Raw genomic sequence first — 16,996 nt, 5'->3', positions numbered from 1 at the left:
GCCTTTTCTGTCTGCTTTTGAGATTTCCTCTTTGTCTTCGGGTTGTAACTATTTTACTATAAAGCATCCAGGTACTGTTTTTTAAAAATATTTCTCCTGCATAGCGTTCATAGGGCTTCTTGAATCCATGCCTAGATGAATGTTATCAGTTTTGGAATATTTTCTGCCACTATATTTTCGAATATTACTTCTGCTCCGTTTTCTCTCTCCCCCTCATATTGCAAATATACACGTTAGACCTTCTTACTGCTTCTCCAATATCTCTTACACTTGCTTCTGTATTTTCCCTCTGTGTATCTCTTCACGCTTTACAGCATGAATGTTTTTGATATTTTTTGCTTCACTAATTCTTTCTTCAGCTATGTCAAATCTGCAGATATATCTATCCATTGAGCTTTTCATTTTGTTTGGTTTAGTTTTCAGTTCCAAATTGCCCAATGATTAATAATTCTGTCTTATACCTTCTAATTATCTCTCAAAGTCTTCTATTTAATTTGCTTAAAGATAGTAAGTGTAGTTACTGTAAAATCTGTCTGATCGTCCCATGCTCTGGAGCCTCTGTGGGTCCTTTCTTTGTTGTCTGTTTTTGAGACAGAGTCTCACTCTGTCACCCAGGCTGGAATGCAGTGGCTCACTCGGCTCACTGCAAGTTCCTGCCTCCCGGGTTCACGCCATTCTCCTGCCTCAGCCTCCCGAGTAGCTGGGACTACAGGTGCCCACCACCACACCCAGCTAATTTTATTTTATTTTTTGTATTTTTAGTAGAGATGGGGTTTCACTGTGTTAGCCAGGATGGTCTCAATCTCCTGACCTCATGATCTGTCCACCTCGGCCTCCTAAAGTGCTGGGATTACAGACATGAGCCACCGCACCTGGCCCCTGTGGGTCCTTTCTTTTCTGCTACTTCTTTCGATTGTTCTTTCTACATCTTATCCCTCCTCATGTGCCCAGTCATGAGGCTGAGTGCTGGACGTTGAATATGAAAGGAGATGGGCACAGCTCAAGGCCTGGGTGACAGTTCACACTGGGGAAGATGCACAGTTGCTTCTGGCAGGCGGCCAGGACACCAGCAATCCGGTGTCACCTTGATCATCGATAGAGACTGGCATCACGCTCTGTAAGGGCGCATCAACCAGGTGACCCAGCGTCCCACAGTGGCTCCCACTCCCTGCCTGCCTCCTCTTGCCCCCATGCCACCCGGCAAGGCCCAGCAGCTGTGATACGCACAGGACCGTGAAGTCTGGAACCAGGCAATGACAGCCATATGCTGCTATTTTCCACCCCCGACCTCCATAACCTCATGAAATATCAACTCCCTTTGGCTGGGACGTGGGTAGCATTACTCTCCCATTCTCCGGAGCAGCTCACCTCAAAGTTGTGTGAATTCTCCCAACACACCCAGCCAGTAAGTCGCAGAAGCCTTGCCGTGGACCCACACCCCGGGCGGCTGCTCTTGCACCATGCCGGGCTCTGCCACACCTGCAAAGTCCTTTTCCATTCCTTCCCCACACATGGCGGCTGCTCTTGCACCATGCCGGGCTCTGCCACACCTGCAAAGTCCTTTTCCATTCCTTCCCCACACATGGCGGCTGCTCTTGCACCATGCCGGGCTCTGCCACACCTGCAAAGTCCTTTTCCATTCCTTCCCCACACATCGCTCTCCCATGCAGCACAGAGCTGTGGTCACATGCTCAACGCCCTCATCTGTGATATGACAGCACCCACTCCCAGGCGTGTGGAGAGGGTTAGATGAGCTAACACCACTTGGGGCAAGGTCTGAGTGGGTCCTAGAAAGTCAGGAGAGGAACCATTGGCAACACAAGTGCTGGAGGACCGGGTCTCCTGGGCTGCGGAGACTGCCCACTGCGCCCTGCAACAGCCATGTCTTAGGGACTCAGGGCTGCACCCCACAGTGACCCCATGGCCCTCATGGGACAGGGTCCCCAGGCTGCCCAAGGGCCTGCCTTGTTCACCAGGGCGTGGCTTGTAATAATGACTCAGGAAAGAACAAAAACGACATACGCCGGACTCACAGGTGGGCCTCACGATTCACTATTTGGGGGCCACTGCCGTTACAGCCGCGCTCTGCTGCCTGATTTAACACCTGGCTCCCCGGGTGTGCTGGGCCTGGGACATGAATTCAGTGTCCCCTGCTCCTCTGGTTGGGTGCTTCCTGCGCCAGCCTGGCGTGGGTCGAGGAGCAATTCCCACGGGGACTGTCTAGCAGCAACCACAGCTGGACCTGCCCCTTCCTCAGAGGATCAGGGGATTAAATCTGAAATCGCTTCATTAACATGCCCAAGAAAAGGTGCCATTATATTTTCAATCAGAGCCTTCACCAGAGGCTTTCGACAGGCTCTCAGGGGCTCTGCTCTCGGCTCACGAGGTGCCAAGTTTCTGCATCACAATCGGAGACTTGGGGACAGCTTGGAAGTCACAGGCGTGATGGGGATGCAAGTCCCTGCCTGTCAGTGTCCCGGTACAACTCCTGGAGGGAAGGAGCCCCCATGGCACAGGGTACCCAGGATGTCCAGGCTCACCGGGCGTGGCTTGTAATAATCACTCAGGAAAGAACAAAAATGACATACACCATCCTAGACTCTTCAGGACTCACAGGTGGGGCTCATGATTTGGGGGCCACTGCCATTAGAGGCGCACTCTGCTGCCTGGTTTAACACACTCAGGAGGATGCTCAAGACCTCCTTCCCCCTGGGGGTCAGCTCATCACGCGCTGAAGACTGTCCGCCCGAGTCACACTTTGTCTTTTCTAACCTAAACCACCTCCACGTCCATCTAAGAAACAAGTCAGAAGAAGACACAGGTCCCTCCCTTCCCAAAGTGGGTTCCTTGGCACACCTGTCTTGCAAGCTTTCCATGGAGAAGGGTTCCTTGGTCAGACAGTTTGGGGAAACTTGCAGACTGTGTCCCACTCAGAGGCTTACACAGCACACGAGGCCTGAGGTTCTGGGAAACCCACGGAAAGGAATCTGCTTGCCTCTGCTTAATGCTTTACTTCCTGAGGTCCCTTTTCCAAGGGAGTGCCCATGATTGCTAGCGGCCGCCGCCTTGCATGGTGATTTCTTTTGCTCACCATACCCAAATGACCCCACAGAGGCCTCATGTTACCTGGGGCAGGGGATCTGGAGGGGTTGGCACACGTTCTCTCCACCACTGTGGCCCCCCAGGCAGGCAGCTGCAACAGCTGGACCTGAACGAAGGCTGGCCTTCCTTAGCGCCCTCCCACAGACCTCCTGGTTGCAGCTTCTTCAGCAGCCTCCACACCTTAAGGCTGGCGTAGTGGCTGCAACCAATGCCAGGACACTCAAGGTGGATGGGACCTGGCCACTTCCCCATAAGGCACAGGGAACCTAACAGCTAGGAACTGGGGGATGAACACAGGTTGTTCAGGAGCCTGGTGCTGGATTGCTGGAATATGCGGGGATGAAAGGGAGCTCTCAGGACAGGGGATAGTGAAGGCGCCCTCCCTGTCACCCAGATGAGCCAGGCAGCGGGTTAGAAGGAGGCAGAGTCAGAGGGCAGCTGGGATGCTGAACAGCAGACGTTTTGTCTGTGTGAAGCTGTCTCTCTCTCTCTCTCTCTCCCCCTCCCTCCGTCTCCCTCTCCTCTCTCTCCCCCCCTCCATCTCCCTCTCCTCTCTCTCTCTCCCCCCCCGTCTCCCTCTCCTCTCTCTCTCCCCCCCCTCCCCCCTCCGTCTCCCTCTCCTCTCTCTCCCCCCCGTCTCCCTCTCCTCTCTCCCCCCCCTCCCTCCGTCTCCCTCTCCTCTCTCTCTCCCCCCTCCCCCCCTCCGTCTCCCTCTCCTCTCTCTCTCCCCCCCCCGTCTCCCTCTCCTCTCTCCCCCCTCCCTCCCTCCATCTCCCTCTCCTCTCTCACCCCCCTCCCTCCCTCCGTCTCCCTCTCCTCTCTCCCCCCCTCCCTCCGTCTGCTTCTCCTCTCTCCCCCCTCCCTCCCTCCGTCTCCCTCTCCTCCCTCTCCCCCCCTCCCTCCCTCCGTCTCCCTCTCCTCTCTCCCCCCTCCCTCCCTCCCTCTGTCTCCCTCTCCTCTCTCTCCCCCCTCCCCCCCTCCGTCTCCCTCTCCTCTCTCTCTCCCCCCCCGTCTCCCTCTCCTCTCTCCCCCCTCCCTCCCTCCATCTCCCTCTCCTCTCTCACCCCCCTCCCTCCCTCCGTCTCCCTCTCCTCTCTCCCCCCCTCCCTCCGTCTGCTTCTCCTCTCTCCCCCCCTCCCTCCCTCCGTCTCCCTCTCCTCCCTCTCCCCCCCTCCCTCCCTCCGTCTCCCTCTCCTCTCTCCCCCCTCCCTCCCTCCCTCTGTCTCCCTCTCCTCTCTCTCTCCCCCCTCCCCCCCTCCGTCTCCCTCTCCTCTCTCTCTCCCCCCTCCCCCCCTCCGTCTCCCTCTCCTCTCTCTCTCCCCCCTCCCCCCCTCTGTCTCCCTCTCCTCTCTCTCTCCCCCCTCCCTCCGTCTCCCTCTCCTCTCTCCCCCCCTCCCTCCGTCTCTCTCTCTCTCTCTCTCTCCCCCCCCTCCGTCTCCCTCTCCTCTCTCTCCCCCCTCCCTCCCTCCATCTCCCTCTCCTCTCTCCCCCCTCCCTCCCTCCCTCCGTCTCCCTCTCCTCTCTCTCCCCCCCTTCCCTCCGTCTCCCTCTCCTCTCTCTCCCCCCCTCCCTCCGTCTCCCTCTCCTCTCTCTCCCCCCCTCCGTCTCCCTCTCCTCTCTCTCCCCCCCTCCCCCCCGTCTCCCTCTCCTCTCTCTCCCCCTCCCTCCGTCTCCCTCTCCTCTCTCCCCCCTCCCTCCCTCCCTCTGTCTCCCTCTCCTCTCTCTCCCCCCTCCCCCCCTCCGTCTCCCTCTCCTCTCTCTCTCCCCCTCCCTCCCTCCGTCTACCTCTCCTCTCTCTCTCCCCCCTCCCCCCTCCATCTCCCTCTCCTCTCTCTCTCCCCCCCTCCCTCCCTCCGTCTCCCTCTCCTCTCTCTCCCCCCCTCCCCCCTCCGTCTCCCTCTTCTCTCTCTCTCCCCCCTCCCCCCCTCTGTCTCCCTCTCCTCTCTCTCTCTCCCCCCTTCCCTCCGTCTCCCTCTCCTCTCTCCCCCCCTCCCTCCGTCTCTCTCTCTCTCTCTCTCTCCCCCCCCTCCGTCTCCCTCTCCTCTCTCTCCCCCCTCCCTCCCTCCATCTCCCTCTCCTCTCTCCCCCCTCCCTCCCTCCCTCCGTCTCCCTCTCCTCTCTCTCCCCCCCTCCTTCCCTCCGTCTCCCTCTCCTCTCTCTCCCCCCCTCCCTCCGTCTCCCTCTCCTCTCTCTCCCCCCCTCCGTCTCCCTCTCCTCTCTCTCCCCCCCTCCCCCCCGTCTCCCTCTCCTCTCTCTCCCCCTCCCTCCGTCTCCCTCTCCTCTCTCCCCCCTCCCTCCCTCCCTCTGTCTCCCTCTCCTCTCTCTCCCCCCTCCCCCCCTCCGTCTCCCTCTCCTCTCTCTCTCCCCCTCCCTCCCTCCGTCTCCCTCTCCTCTCTCTCTCCCCCCTCCCCCCTCCATCTCCCTCTCCTCTCTCTCTCTCCCCCCCTCCCTCCCTCCGTCTCCCTCTCCTCTCTCCCCCCCCCTCCCTCCATCTCCCTCTCCTCTCTCCCCCCCCTCCCTCCATCTCCCTCTCCTCTCTCCCCCCCTCCGTCTCCTTCTCCTCTCTCCCCCCCTCCGTCTCCCTCTCCTCTCTCTCTCTCCCCCTCCCTCCCTCCGTCTCTCCTCTCTCTCTCTCTCCCCCCTCCCTCCGTCTCTCTCTCTCTCTCTCTCCCCCCGCCCGTCTCTCTCTCTCTCTCTCCCCCTCCCTCCCTCCGTCTCCCTCTCCTCTCTCTCTCTCCCCCTCCCTCCCTCCGTCTCTCCTCTCTCTCTCTCTCCCCCCTCCCTCCGTCTCTCTCTCTCTCTCTCTCCCCCCGCCCGTCTCTCTCTCTCTCTCTCCCCCTCCCTCCCTCCGTCTCCCTCTCCTCTCTCCCCCCCCTCCGTCTCCTTCTCCTCTCTCCCCCCCCTCCGTCTCCCTCTCCTCTCTCTCCCCCCCTCCCCCCTCCCTCCGTCTCCCTCTCCTCTCTCCCCCCCTCCGTCTCCCTCTCCTCTCTCCCCCCCCGTCTCCTTCTCCTCTCTCCCCCCCCCTCCGTCTCCCTCTCCTCTCTCTCTCTCCCCCTCCCTCCCTCCGTCTCTCTCTCTCTCTCTCTCCCCCCCTCCCTCCGTCTCTCTCTCTCTCTCTCTCCCCCCCCTCTGTCTCTCTCTCTCTCTCTCCCCCTCCCTCCCTCCCTCCGTCTCCCTCTCCTCTCTCTCTCCCCCCTCCCCCCTCCGTCTCCCTCTCCTCTCTCTCTCCTCCCCCTCCGTCTCCCTCTCCTCTCTCTCCCCCCCCCTCCGTCTCCCTCTCCTCTCTCTCCCCCCCCCGTCTCTCTCTCTCTGTCTCCCCCCCGTCTCCCTCTCCTCTCTCTCTCCCCCCCCGTCTCCCTCTCCTCTCTCTCTCCCTCTCCCTTCTCTCTCCTCGCTCTCCCAGCCATCTCTCTCCCTCCTTCTTCCTCTCCCTTCCTCTCCTTTCCTGTCTTTCTGCTTCTCTTCTTCTCTTTCTCCCCCTCCCTCTCTCCCTCTCCTACCCGTCCGTTCCTGTCTCCCTTCACCTGTCTTCCTCTCTCTTCGTCTCTCTCCATCCCTTCCCCACTCTCCGGTTGGCTCCTTTCCAACCACATGATCCCTGCCTCGCTTCTCGTCCCTCCAGGCTTCAGAACGCCCTGGGCCTGGTGGCTACACACTTCGGGAGGCAGGAGAGATTTCAGAATGTGCAGGGCCCAGTTTGAAATGAAAATGTGGGGCCCCTTGTTCAAAAACGTATGAAAAGCATCGAGACCGTGGCATAGTGTCTGAACCTGAGTGTGGGGCCTGTGCACCTGCCCAGGGGACCTTCCTGCAACGATGGCCGTGTCTCAGGTCAGTGAAGAGGGCAGGGGTGCTCGGCTGGCAATGACCTGAGCGGCACAGCCCGAGGAGGAGGTGACTGTCCATCCTGAGGGAGCCCTGGCAGAGGCTCTGCCCGGGGCCTGCAGGAGGAACTAAGACATCTAAAGTCCGGTGCAGACCTGGGCGGTCACACCTTACCTTGTGTCCAGAGTGCAGGGACGAGGTCTGGGCCACCAGCAGCCGTACCACGGCGTCCCATCTCTCTGCTGTCTGGCTGTCCCACGCGGTCACCGTGAATGCCACCTGCTCGGAGGGGACCTGCAGCTCCCGGGTGGCGAAGACCGTCCCGTCGGACCCGACTTTGAAGTCCACGCTGTTGGTCTCGTATTGCGTCCCCTTGGTCCCCACACAGCTGCTGAACTTGACTGCAAGAGGAGAGGGAGACAGTCAGGATCGGCCTGGCCAGCAGAAGGGTGGTAACAATGGCAGCAACCATGCAGGACGCTCTCCAGGCCCCCCGTGGGCATCAGGGGCATGAGGTCTGCACTGATTTCTCCACCTCCTGAGAGGGTGGTGTGTTTTATCTCAACCCCTAGAGAATTAGCCAGAGGCCTTTAAAAAAGGAGGGAAAAAACAAAGCAACGCTGAGCTTCCGTTCTATCTACAACACAGCTGCACTCCCTTCCGCAAATGCATCTCTCCCTCGCCGCTATTACCTCCGAATTCAGCCGGAGTCTGTGAGCAGCACAGTGGGTACCCTCCACCTCAAAAATATGCCCTCGGTTCCCCCCACTCTTGCCTACGCAAATCTTCTTCCTGCCAGGGGAGACTGTGAAGCCCCTAATGGACCTGTTTCTCCACCCCAAGAAGGAGCAAGAGAGAGCTGGCATCTGGGGACCGTTCCCCCACGGCAGGTGGATTCTGGCAGCAGAACTGGGCTCTGCTGTGTTTCTGGTCCTTTTTATTACTAAGCCAGAACTGATGCCTGCAAACTGCCTTGGGGTGGGCTGGGCAGATGCGGCCAGGGCAGACCCTGGCCCCACCAAGTGCTTTCTTCGTGAATTGGAAACCGAGTTGAAGGCAGACAGTCTCTTGATACTGCTGGGTGCTGTGCATTGCTTCACTTCCAAAACATTACTAGGCACCAGGATGCCAACCTCCCTTCACGGCTCCAGCACCATGGCCATCTCTAATTCTGCCGCAGAAAAAGACACCTCCAGAGGCGCAGATTCATCCGGACACATTAGTGCATTTTTTAGACGTGTGCTTTTGCAACTGTCACCTACAGCCATGGTGAATTATGACGCGCCCACAACCCGTGTCACATTCTGCTGATAAAAGCCACGGATAAAGTTACCTAGTATTTATAAAAATGTGGGTATCTAAGCAATTATGGTAGGAGGATTGGTTTTTCAAGCAATTTTGCTGTCACAGCTTACATGATTTAATTACTATTTATTCAAGAAACAAAAAAAAAGCGACTCACTGTTACATTAGATAAAGTGTTTTCCCCTCGCGTTCACCTTTTACTGTTGCCTGCCTTGAAAGAATAAATGACGTGTCTGTTGCCTCGTCTCAAATAGTTCACTTTAGGTATCTTCCCAGCCAATGGCACCTCCCACTTGTGCGTTTCATGTGAAAATGTTTTTAAACGTGATGACACCAGGCATTTCCACCCTGTCTGGTTCCACAGAGCAATGAAACTTCCAGACTCCAGGGCCCCCCCGGTGGCTCCTCTGATGGACGGCGGCAACCCAGGCAAGGGTCCGCTATGGCTCCCTGGACCTACTCCCCCTCTAAGGACGGAATCATTACATTTTGTTTTTCAAGTGACAGGAAAATTCCAAACTGCTTTTATAACTACTGTTTGCCCAATGGTAAACAAGTTAAAATCAGCAACAACTTAGTGGATCAATCATTTCTGACATCCGATTGTCAATGACAAAGATAAAAATGACAGCTCTGTGATTGCTGAGAGATGAGCACAAATACACAAATAAGCCCCTTTGTTCTCTAAAAGCAAATTCCTAATAAAACTAATGCAATTTGACAGCAGCAGGAGGGTTTGTGTTGTCTTCAGGATTAAACAGTGTTGTAATTTAAAAAAAGTACAGGCACACAGCTTTGGCACCACCTCAGGCAAGCGTTGAAGCTGCTTTGAGAATGAATGGGCCACCACCGTCTGAACCGCTGGGCAGGAAACAGTGGGGGCGTCGGTCACGTGAACCAAGGACTTCGCAGGTGAAAAGCGTTGCCTGCGGGAGACACCCTGGATGAAACTACGACAGGGCCCTCAAAGGCAGCTCCGTGGGTGGCTTGGGGGAGTGATACCCAGGGGACTGCACCAGGGCCCCTGCACACCAGCTTCCTAGATTTTTGTTGTTGTTGTTGTTTGAGCCGGAGTCTTGCTCTGTTGCCCAGGCTGGAGTGCAGTGGTGCCATCTTGGCTCATTGCAACCTCCGCCTCCCAGGTTCAAGTGATTCTCCTGCCTCAGCCTCCCGAGTAGCTGGTACTACAGGCGCCCACCACCATGCCTGGCTGATTCTTGCATGTTTAGTAGAGGCAGCGTTTCACCATGTTGGCCAGGCTGGTCTTGACCTCCTGACCTCAGGTGATCTGCCCGCCTCGGCCTCCCAAAGTTCTGGGATTACAGGCGTGAGCCCCTGCACCCGGCCACTTCCTAGATCTTTATGCCTTTTCTGTCTGTGTCTGACATGGCCCCGTCCAATCATGAGAAAGCTCCAGGCCTTTGTGACAAGATGCAGTCCCAACATCCTGTTTCGGTCTAACCATAACTTGGGTGTTCTGCTCAAAACACGACGTCTGTGTCTGAACACTCGGGCCACTGGCGTTTGCGATTCTGAGTCCTCATCCCAGAGAAGCAGGAGGAAAACTGGAGCAGTCACTGGCAGAGAAGGAAGCAGCCCAGGGGACGAAGTGTCAGGACATGGTTACGCAAATGGTGCTGGCCCACACCCTCCTGGAGAGAGGCCGGGAAGATGGGGGGTCATTCAGAGACCCCAGTGTTGGGGGGGACCTGCATTCCAGGAGAAGAAACGAACTTCAGAACCTTCAATACCTGCTCCTGTGCCCCACCAGGCTGTGGCCTCTTTCATAAGGAAAGAGCAATAAGGCAGGTCTTTGGTGACGCCAGAGGCATTCATAGAACATTAGCACTGAGCGTATGAACACTCCCTTTGGAAACTCTGAAATGTGGGTACCTGTGAACGCCACTCAGAATGTTACTAACACTTTGCCATGCTATAGAAACGGCAAGTGAGTGTGCAGGGCAGCTCCAAGGGAGAGATGTCTGAGGTCTTGGGATGGGGACTCCTCCCCGTATCCTGTTTGTCTTTCCTTGTGAATTGCCTAAATATGTTTTCCCTCTTTACTTTGGCTACTGGGAAGCTCAGAGGCAGTACCGTAGCCAGCTTTTCTAACAATGCTGAGACATTTACTAACCTCAACACATTCCATTCTATTTTTCACCTTTGTTTCCTCTTCAATCTGCTTCCTTCCTCTTGCTTCCTTTTTAATTTTTGGAGTCTTTGCCTCTCTCTGCAAGGTTAAATGCATTCCAGGAGGACAACAGAAAAGTGCACATGTACGTGTGGGTGTCGGCATGCACCGAGTGTCCCCGTGTGCAGAGAGGATGCTTCTCACAGTGTTGCCTGGCACAGACTTATTTGGATTCTGCTTTGCTTCTCTACGAACGTGGTTGGAGTCTGAACCTGAGGCGTCGGCTGGAGAGGCCCCTGGCTACTTACAGAACTTTCTGTGGGTGCTTGGGGTCCTGTGCTGCCCTTGCCTCTGCAGCGGTCGGGAGTGGCCTGCTCTCTGCCTGAACCTTGGCTCTGGCCAGCACTGGGCAGTCTTTCCAGTTTCACCTTCTGAGCTGGGCCCGGGCTCCAAGCCCGCTGTCACTCAGCCTCCTCTAGGCAGGAACCTGATGCCTCAGCCCCATCCAGGCCCCTCACTTTGGACTCTCCAGACTGGACACAGAGGTTGTGACTGGCGGTTTCTGGCAGAGCTGGCTCTGGCCCAGTGCTCAGGCCTGGCTGGGATGTTGGCTCCCATGGAAACCTGTAACCTGCCCCACACCTCCCCTCACATCACCCATTTTTGTTTCATTCTCTGGCTTCGTAACTCGGATTCCTGTGTCCTGCCGCATCCCCCCAGGACTGGTGAATGTGCAGCCCTGGGACCAGACAGCATCAGGCACCTGGTTAGGGTGAAGTGGGGGTGCTCCGGGGCTCCCGTCAGGCTGAGGGCAGAAAGAGGGCTTCTGTCCTGTTTTGTGCTCAGCCCAGAATCCTCATGGGACCCCCCCCGCACTTCCCTCCCCGTGGGAAACAGCCCCCAGAGGAGACCGCGTCAGCAGCCACCCAGCGGGAAGGCGAGCAACCCAGCAGCAGCACCCCGACTGGAAGTTTAGTTTTTAGTTTTCTTACGTATTTGTTTTTGATCTCCTGATTTCTCTCTTAGTCTTCAGGAGAGAATTAAAATCCAATGGATTCCCAGAAAACTTTTCCCTCGATGTATCAGCAAAAACCTACAATGCCCTGAAAAGCCGCCACTGCGACCCGAATGCAGATCACACGTACTGTCGCAGTCCCTGCAGCCTCCATGCAGCGGGTGCGCTGCCAGGCATGGGAAGGCAGCACCGGCGAGTGGAGCTGGCCCATTTTGCAGATGAGGAAGCTGAGGCTCAGGGACGTTTCATGCCTTCGTCAAGGTGGTGGGAGGAGGAGTGGGATTGTCGTGAAGGTGGTGGGAGGAGGAGTGGGATTGCTGTGAAGGTGGTGGGAGGAGGAGTGGGATTGCTGTGAAGGTGGTGGGAGGAGCGGGATTGCCGTGAAGGTGGTGGGAGGAGGAGCGGGATTGCCGTGAAGGTGGGGGGAGGAGGAGCGGGATTGCCGTGAAGGTGGTGGGAGGAGGAGCAGGGTTTGCCACCTGACTTCAGGGATCTGTCACCCTCGCCCAGCAGGGTGGGCTCTTTCCGAGGCTGGGAGGATGCCAAGCCTGGTGGGGGATGGGGGTGGCGGTGTGGTGTGGGGAGCTTCTGACTTGCACATTCTGAGGGAACATTTTGCAGCTGATGTGTGAACTGGGCCCCAGGTGGTGCCTCTGAGGAATCCCCAAGGTTACGGCCCCTCAGGTCCCACTGGGGTATTGGCTCCCACTTCTGCCTCAGGATGCAGGGTTTCTGCAGGGAAGCCACGGACCAGCCTGCTGCCTTGGGCCCTAGGGACGCTGCAGCCCCAGAAAGAATTGTGGGGGACAAAAGAGTTGTTTCTTAGGGGAGAAAACACCTGTGTGGAAATGCAGGTGCCACAGGAGGGAAATCCTCCTGGGGAGGAGGGCACCTGTTCCATCCTCGGCCAACATGGGACCGCCTGGCGCCTAGAACCCACAGCCGTTACCAGCCACGCACATCTCTCCGTGGTTAGATAATTGCTTCCATTAGTTTTAAACAAACTTGACAAGAGACAGAAGGGTCTGTAGAGAAATTAAATCTAACTGTTTAAACATGCAGACAGAGCCTCCCTTGCCTCCGTCCCCCTGGCGGTGGCTGCTGCAGACCCCGAAGCCAGTGCTAGAGGTGGTACAGAGGATTGGGCCCTGGGGGCAGGCCTGGCACCGCCTGCCCCAAAGAGGTAGCCCCGGAGGGTGGGGAGGGGAACCGCTGCTGTCCTCACACCAGAGCCACAGGCATGGAAACTCAGGGTCCCAGCACCCTCTGCGTGCGCTGTGGGGCGGGTATGCATGTGCCCAGCAAGGAGGGTGTGCACCAGCAGCCCTGTGTACACCTACTCTGGTCTTGGGGTGCAAACCCCAACCACAGCCTCCTATCTCTGTGACCTTGAGGAACGGTGGCCCCTCTCTGAGCACAGTCTTTGTTTCTGTGAAACGGGAGTGACGGCAGCAGCTCGGGGAGGGGGACAAAGGCAGTGCATTGATCCCTTTGCTCAGTGCCTGGCACAGGGCACTGTGGGCGTCTGCTGCTGTCCTTATGCTCTGGCCAGCATGCCCTGTGACATCCTTCAGTGGCATGGACACAGCACTAGGGAGCAAGGCACTCAGCCAAGGTCACACAAGGTCAAAGTCGTCCATCCCACAAACACTTACTGAACACCAGGGTCTGCCGGGAACTGCACAGGGTGAGGCCAGGGTGGTCAGTGGCCAGGTGATGACAGCACGGATGGCCAAGCCCTCCAGGCTGCAGTGGGGTCACACCAGGGCCCTAGTCAGGTTGGGGGTCCCAGAGGTGGGATGGGGAGCAGTGCAGGGTGTTTGCGGCCAGCTGACTCTTGGGATTCCGAGCCTGTGGGGATCCCGCTTTTGCCCTGCTGGGGGCTGGCTCCCCCTCTTCACCCCAAGGTGTGGGGTGAGCAGCTTCTGAGGTTCTGGGCAGCCCGGCCCCATACCACTGGCCTCCCACTCTGGACAACATGGATTTAATTTTAAAGCCCGTGTTTTCTTCTGAGAAGACACCAGAGAACAGAAGCTACGCCATCTTTCACCCTCCAGGGACCACTCTCTGCCACCCACTCTGAAATATGACCAAATGCCAGGCTGGGCTCAGCCCCTGGGGCTGGCATTCAGCAGGATCCACAAAGCCATCCAAGCAACACGAGGAGCAACGAATGCCGAGGCAAACCTCCACCAGACACCCAGGAAGGGCGGCACACCAGAGACTCCAACAGCCTGGGCCTTATTCCAGCGCGGCTCTCCCTACCCCACCTCCCTTCTCCCGGCAGCTGTAGAGCAAAGCACAGGCTGAGGGTGGTCTGGGCTCCCCTTCCCATCCCCTTCCCCTTTCCGGGCTGGGATGTGGCTGGCCCCTGCCTGTCACCCACTTCTTCGTGCAGTGTGAATGTGGGCCTTAGTCTCCCTCTATTGCCCTGGTCTTGGTTGTGTTGTGGATGGAGTTTCTGTGGACCTCCCCGCTGGGTGACCTCATGTGGCTCCATCTCCCAGGACTCATGCCAATCCCACCCTGCTAAGAAGGGACCCCCGCCAGTCGTGAATGCACCTCTGGACATGCACAGTTGAAGAAGGGCAGCTTGCTCCTCTCTCTCTCTGTCTTTCTCTCTCTCTCTCCTTCCTCCCTCCCTCCCCCCTCCCCCACCTTCATCCTTTCGCATGACTTATCACTGATGCCACCAGTCAGCAGACACCAGATGCGGGGACTGCCAGTGGGGCTGAGAGTGTGGGGCAGGGCAGACATTAACCAAGTCATCACATCAGACGTGCGGCACTCTACAAGACAGGCTCTGTGAGAGCCTGACCCACGCTGGGTGGATAGGTGGGGAGGGCTTCCTTGATACCAGGACCCTTCTGTGGACATCTGGGGAATGAGGTTCCAGGGAAGGCTCGGGTGGGGAACACATTCCTGGTAGTGCAGATGGGACTTGCAAAGGTCCTGGGGCAGAGGAAGGGAGGAATTCCAGGACCTGAGAGCTGGTGTGACCGCAGCAGGGGCAGCTGGGGTGACAAGAATGAACATAGCGTGGTGGCAGGAAGACCCTCGGCCAGGGAGATGACCTACACCTTCAGGGTGGGGACTGGCCCGGGAGACGTTGCGTGGAGGCTGCTGACCTGCTGACGGCAAGGAGGCTCAGAGTTCTGCACAGGAACGGGGGGCACCCTGAGTTCCCAGGAGGTCCTGCAGTCTCTGGGACTGAGGGGGTGTCCTGAGTAGAAGCCACACCCAGACACCCCCTTTCGGCCCCAATGTTAAGAGAGCCATGGCCTTTCCTAGCCTTGCAAACGACTCGGGGAGCTGAGTTAGGAGGCTGTTGCAGTGGCTTCAGAAGCCCATCCTCAACATTTGGCTGCAAAGAGGATCACAGCCCCTGGAGTAGATGGCTGTGGGCCCCGCTTCATGCACACGCTCTCAGACACGTCTGCTGGGGACAGAGAAATTCAAGAGCCAGGAAAAGAAGGAGAAAAGAAAGAAGAAAGAGGTGAGGAATGTCAGAGGGGAGTAGATTCCTTCATTCCTGTAGCAAAGACCCGTTAGCCATGGAGGCTGTGGGGAGGCCCCAACCCGGGACACCATCATCAGGGAGCACAGGGTCCAGCCATCGTCAGGAAGCACGGGGTCCAGCGGAGGGGGCAGATGGGGCCTCAGTCCCCCGAGTGGCCCTGAAGGTGCTGGCCCAGAGGCAGAACATCAGGGTCCCTGTGGCCCCCCAGGTTTCCTGTGCTTGGTCCCTGAGTCCCTGGGAGCCCCTTGGGGGTCTGCACTGGGCTGGGCTGTGGTCCCTGCAGGCACCTTCCTCTACCCGCCACAGGTTCTGCCCATCAGGGGGGTGCAAGAAACAGAGGAGGGTAGGAGAGTGAGCACTAATGGGGACCGGGTTTCCCTTGGGGTGACAGTGGCCCAGCATTATGAATGTGCTCGATGCCACTGAATTGTATGCCTGAAAATGGGAACATTTACGTTATGTAAATTTTACTTCAATTTTAAAAAAGCAGCTTCCAGGGTCCCTAATTCCAGCTGCTGGGGAAACAGGAGAAGTCCTCCTGAGCTCTGTGCTGATGGGACCCCACCTGCACCCTGACTCTCACACATCTCCCTGGAGTGGGTCCCGAGTGCTGGCCACAATTCCCTCTCCCTACAGAGATCCCCAGATCAGTCCAGGGCAGGGTCCCTCCTCCATGATTCCTGTCTCTTTCTGGCCCCTCTGTCATTTTTCCGTCCCTGGGGAAGACGATGGTTCTCACTGGAGTGAACTGAGACAGAACCACCGATGTCGAGGGGGAGAGGCCGCAGAGCAACAGCCCTCCCCAGATTACCGGGTACACCCAACACCAGGCACCTGCCCGAGGCCCTCTGAGGGCAGGGAGATTCTCAGGATGGGGGGGCTATCGTCTGCGCTGGGCCTCAGCCCTGGGGACTCAGGAGGGAGATTTGTAGGCTCTTGAATATCTGCCCAAGTTGTTATGTGTGCCTGTGCGCGCTTTGTGTGCGCTGTGTCCACGTGCTGGACGGGGATGGAGAAAACTGATGGCACAGGGAGAAACTGCTGCGGCTTAGCTCAGCCTCAGGAGCTCCCCACAGCCCCAAGCCTGCAGCAAGCCACGCCAGGAGGCGCCTCGGAAATGATCCACTCCAGTCCCTTGTTTGAGTGATAGGGAAACTCAGCCCGCTGAAGGAAAACTACTTTTGGGATGAACTCTCATTATTCAAGCAGTTTCCCACATCCTTATTGAATCCCTGCACCTGCACCATGCGGGGCCGAGTCATGACCAAGGCCATGCCTCCCCGTCTGGGGCTCTGGGCACTTCCAGAATCCGTGTAGCAGATGCCCCAATGCAAAGCATGTCGCAAGCCCACCGCCCCGGTGCTTTTCTTAGAATTCTGTGTATTCACAAAGCTTGCAGCTGGTGCAAACCTCACATAGAACAACTCCCCGTTCTGAGCCCGGGAAGTGTGCAGTGGGCCCTGCCCAGGCTTGGGCCAGTTCTGAACTCCGAGGATCACGTGGTTTGATATTCCCCATGTGTAGCAGTCATAATTAGACCCTCAGCCAAACAGCAGAGCCCGGCTTCTTTTGTTTTTCCAAGATGAAGGAAATAATTTTCTTAGCGTGCGACTTCACATCTCCCCCCAGCCCCCAGTCTCACGTGTGCACGGCAGTGACGGGTGCAGTGATGCGGATCAGAAGCCTCTGCGGAGACTCACCCACGGAGGAGCCAGCAGCTCCCCTCGTTAGGAGGCTTCCGGGTTAACCCTTTACCCCCATCACGTCTAATTGCTTCTCTGTGAACGGAGCCGGGAGACAGCCTGCGCTGGGAACAAGCGACAGGCTGAGTGACACCGCTCTGCTTCCTCTGCAGCAGGAGCCTGCTGACATTTACGGGGGCAGCAGCCTGTGTCTCCCCAAGACAGGCATGCCGGAGAATGGTGCTGCGGTTACAAAACACACCTTTTTATTATTTTTCTTGTTAGGTGAATTGAGAAAGATCAAATGAGCCAGAGGTGAGCTTGTAGCTGGGACCGTGCTGAGGAGAGGGTGAGTTTCAAACCCTCAGGTTCAACCAGCAGAGACTGCCAGCTGCCAGCTTCCTTCCTTCCTTCCT

At 57.5% G+C, this 16,996-nt stretch overlaps 1 protein-coding gene across 1 annotated transcript in view; it reads right to left on the bottom strand.

The window, feature by feature from the left end:
* The window catches only part of CDH4 (cadherin 4), a 687,081-nt gene that overhangs the window by 190,390 nt on the left and 479,695 nt on the right, over positions 1 to 16,996 (bottom strand). The window contains exon 3 of the mRNA XM_028828556.2: positions 7,102 to 7,328. Within this exon, the coding sequence (XP_028684389.1) occupies positions 7,102 to 7,328 (227 nt within the window). The remainder of the gene's footprint in view (positions 1 to 7,101; positions 7,329 to 16,996) is intronic.

The sequence above is a fragment of the Macaca mulatta genome, chromosome 10, assembly GCF_049350105.2.
Source record: "Macaca mulatta isolate MMU2019108-1 chromosome 10, T2T-MMU8v2.0, whole genome shotgun sequence".
Classification (NCBI taxonomy): Eukaryota; Metazoa; Chordata; class Mammalia; order Primates; family Cercopithecidae; genus Macaca; species Macaca mulatta.
The sequence above is the reverse complement of the archived record's forward strand: the minus strand, read 5'-3'. Positions and strand labels throughout refer to the sequence as shown.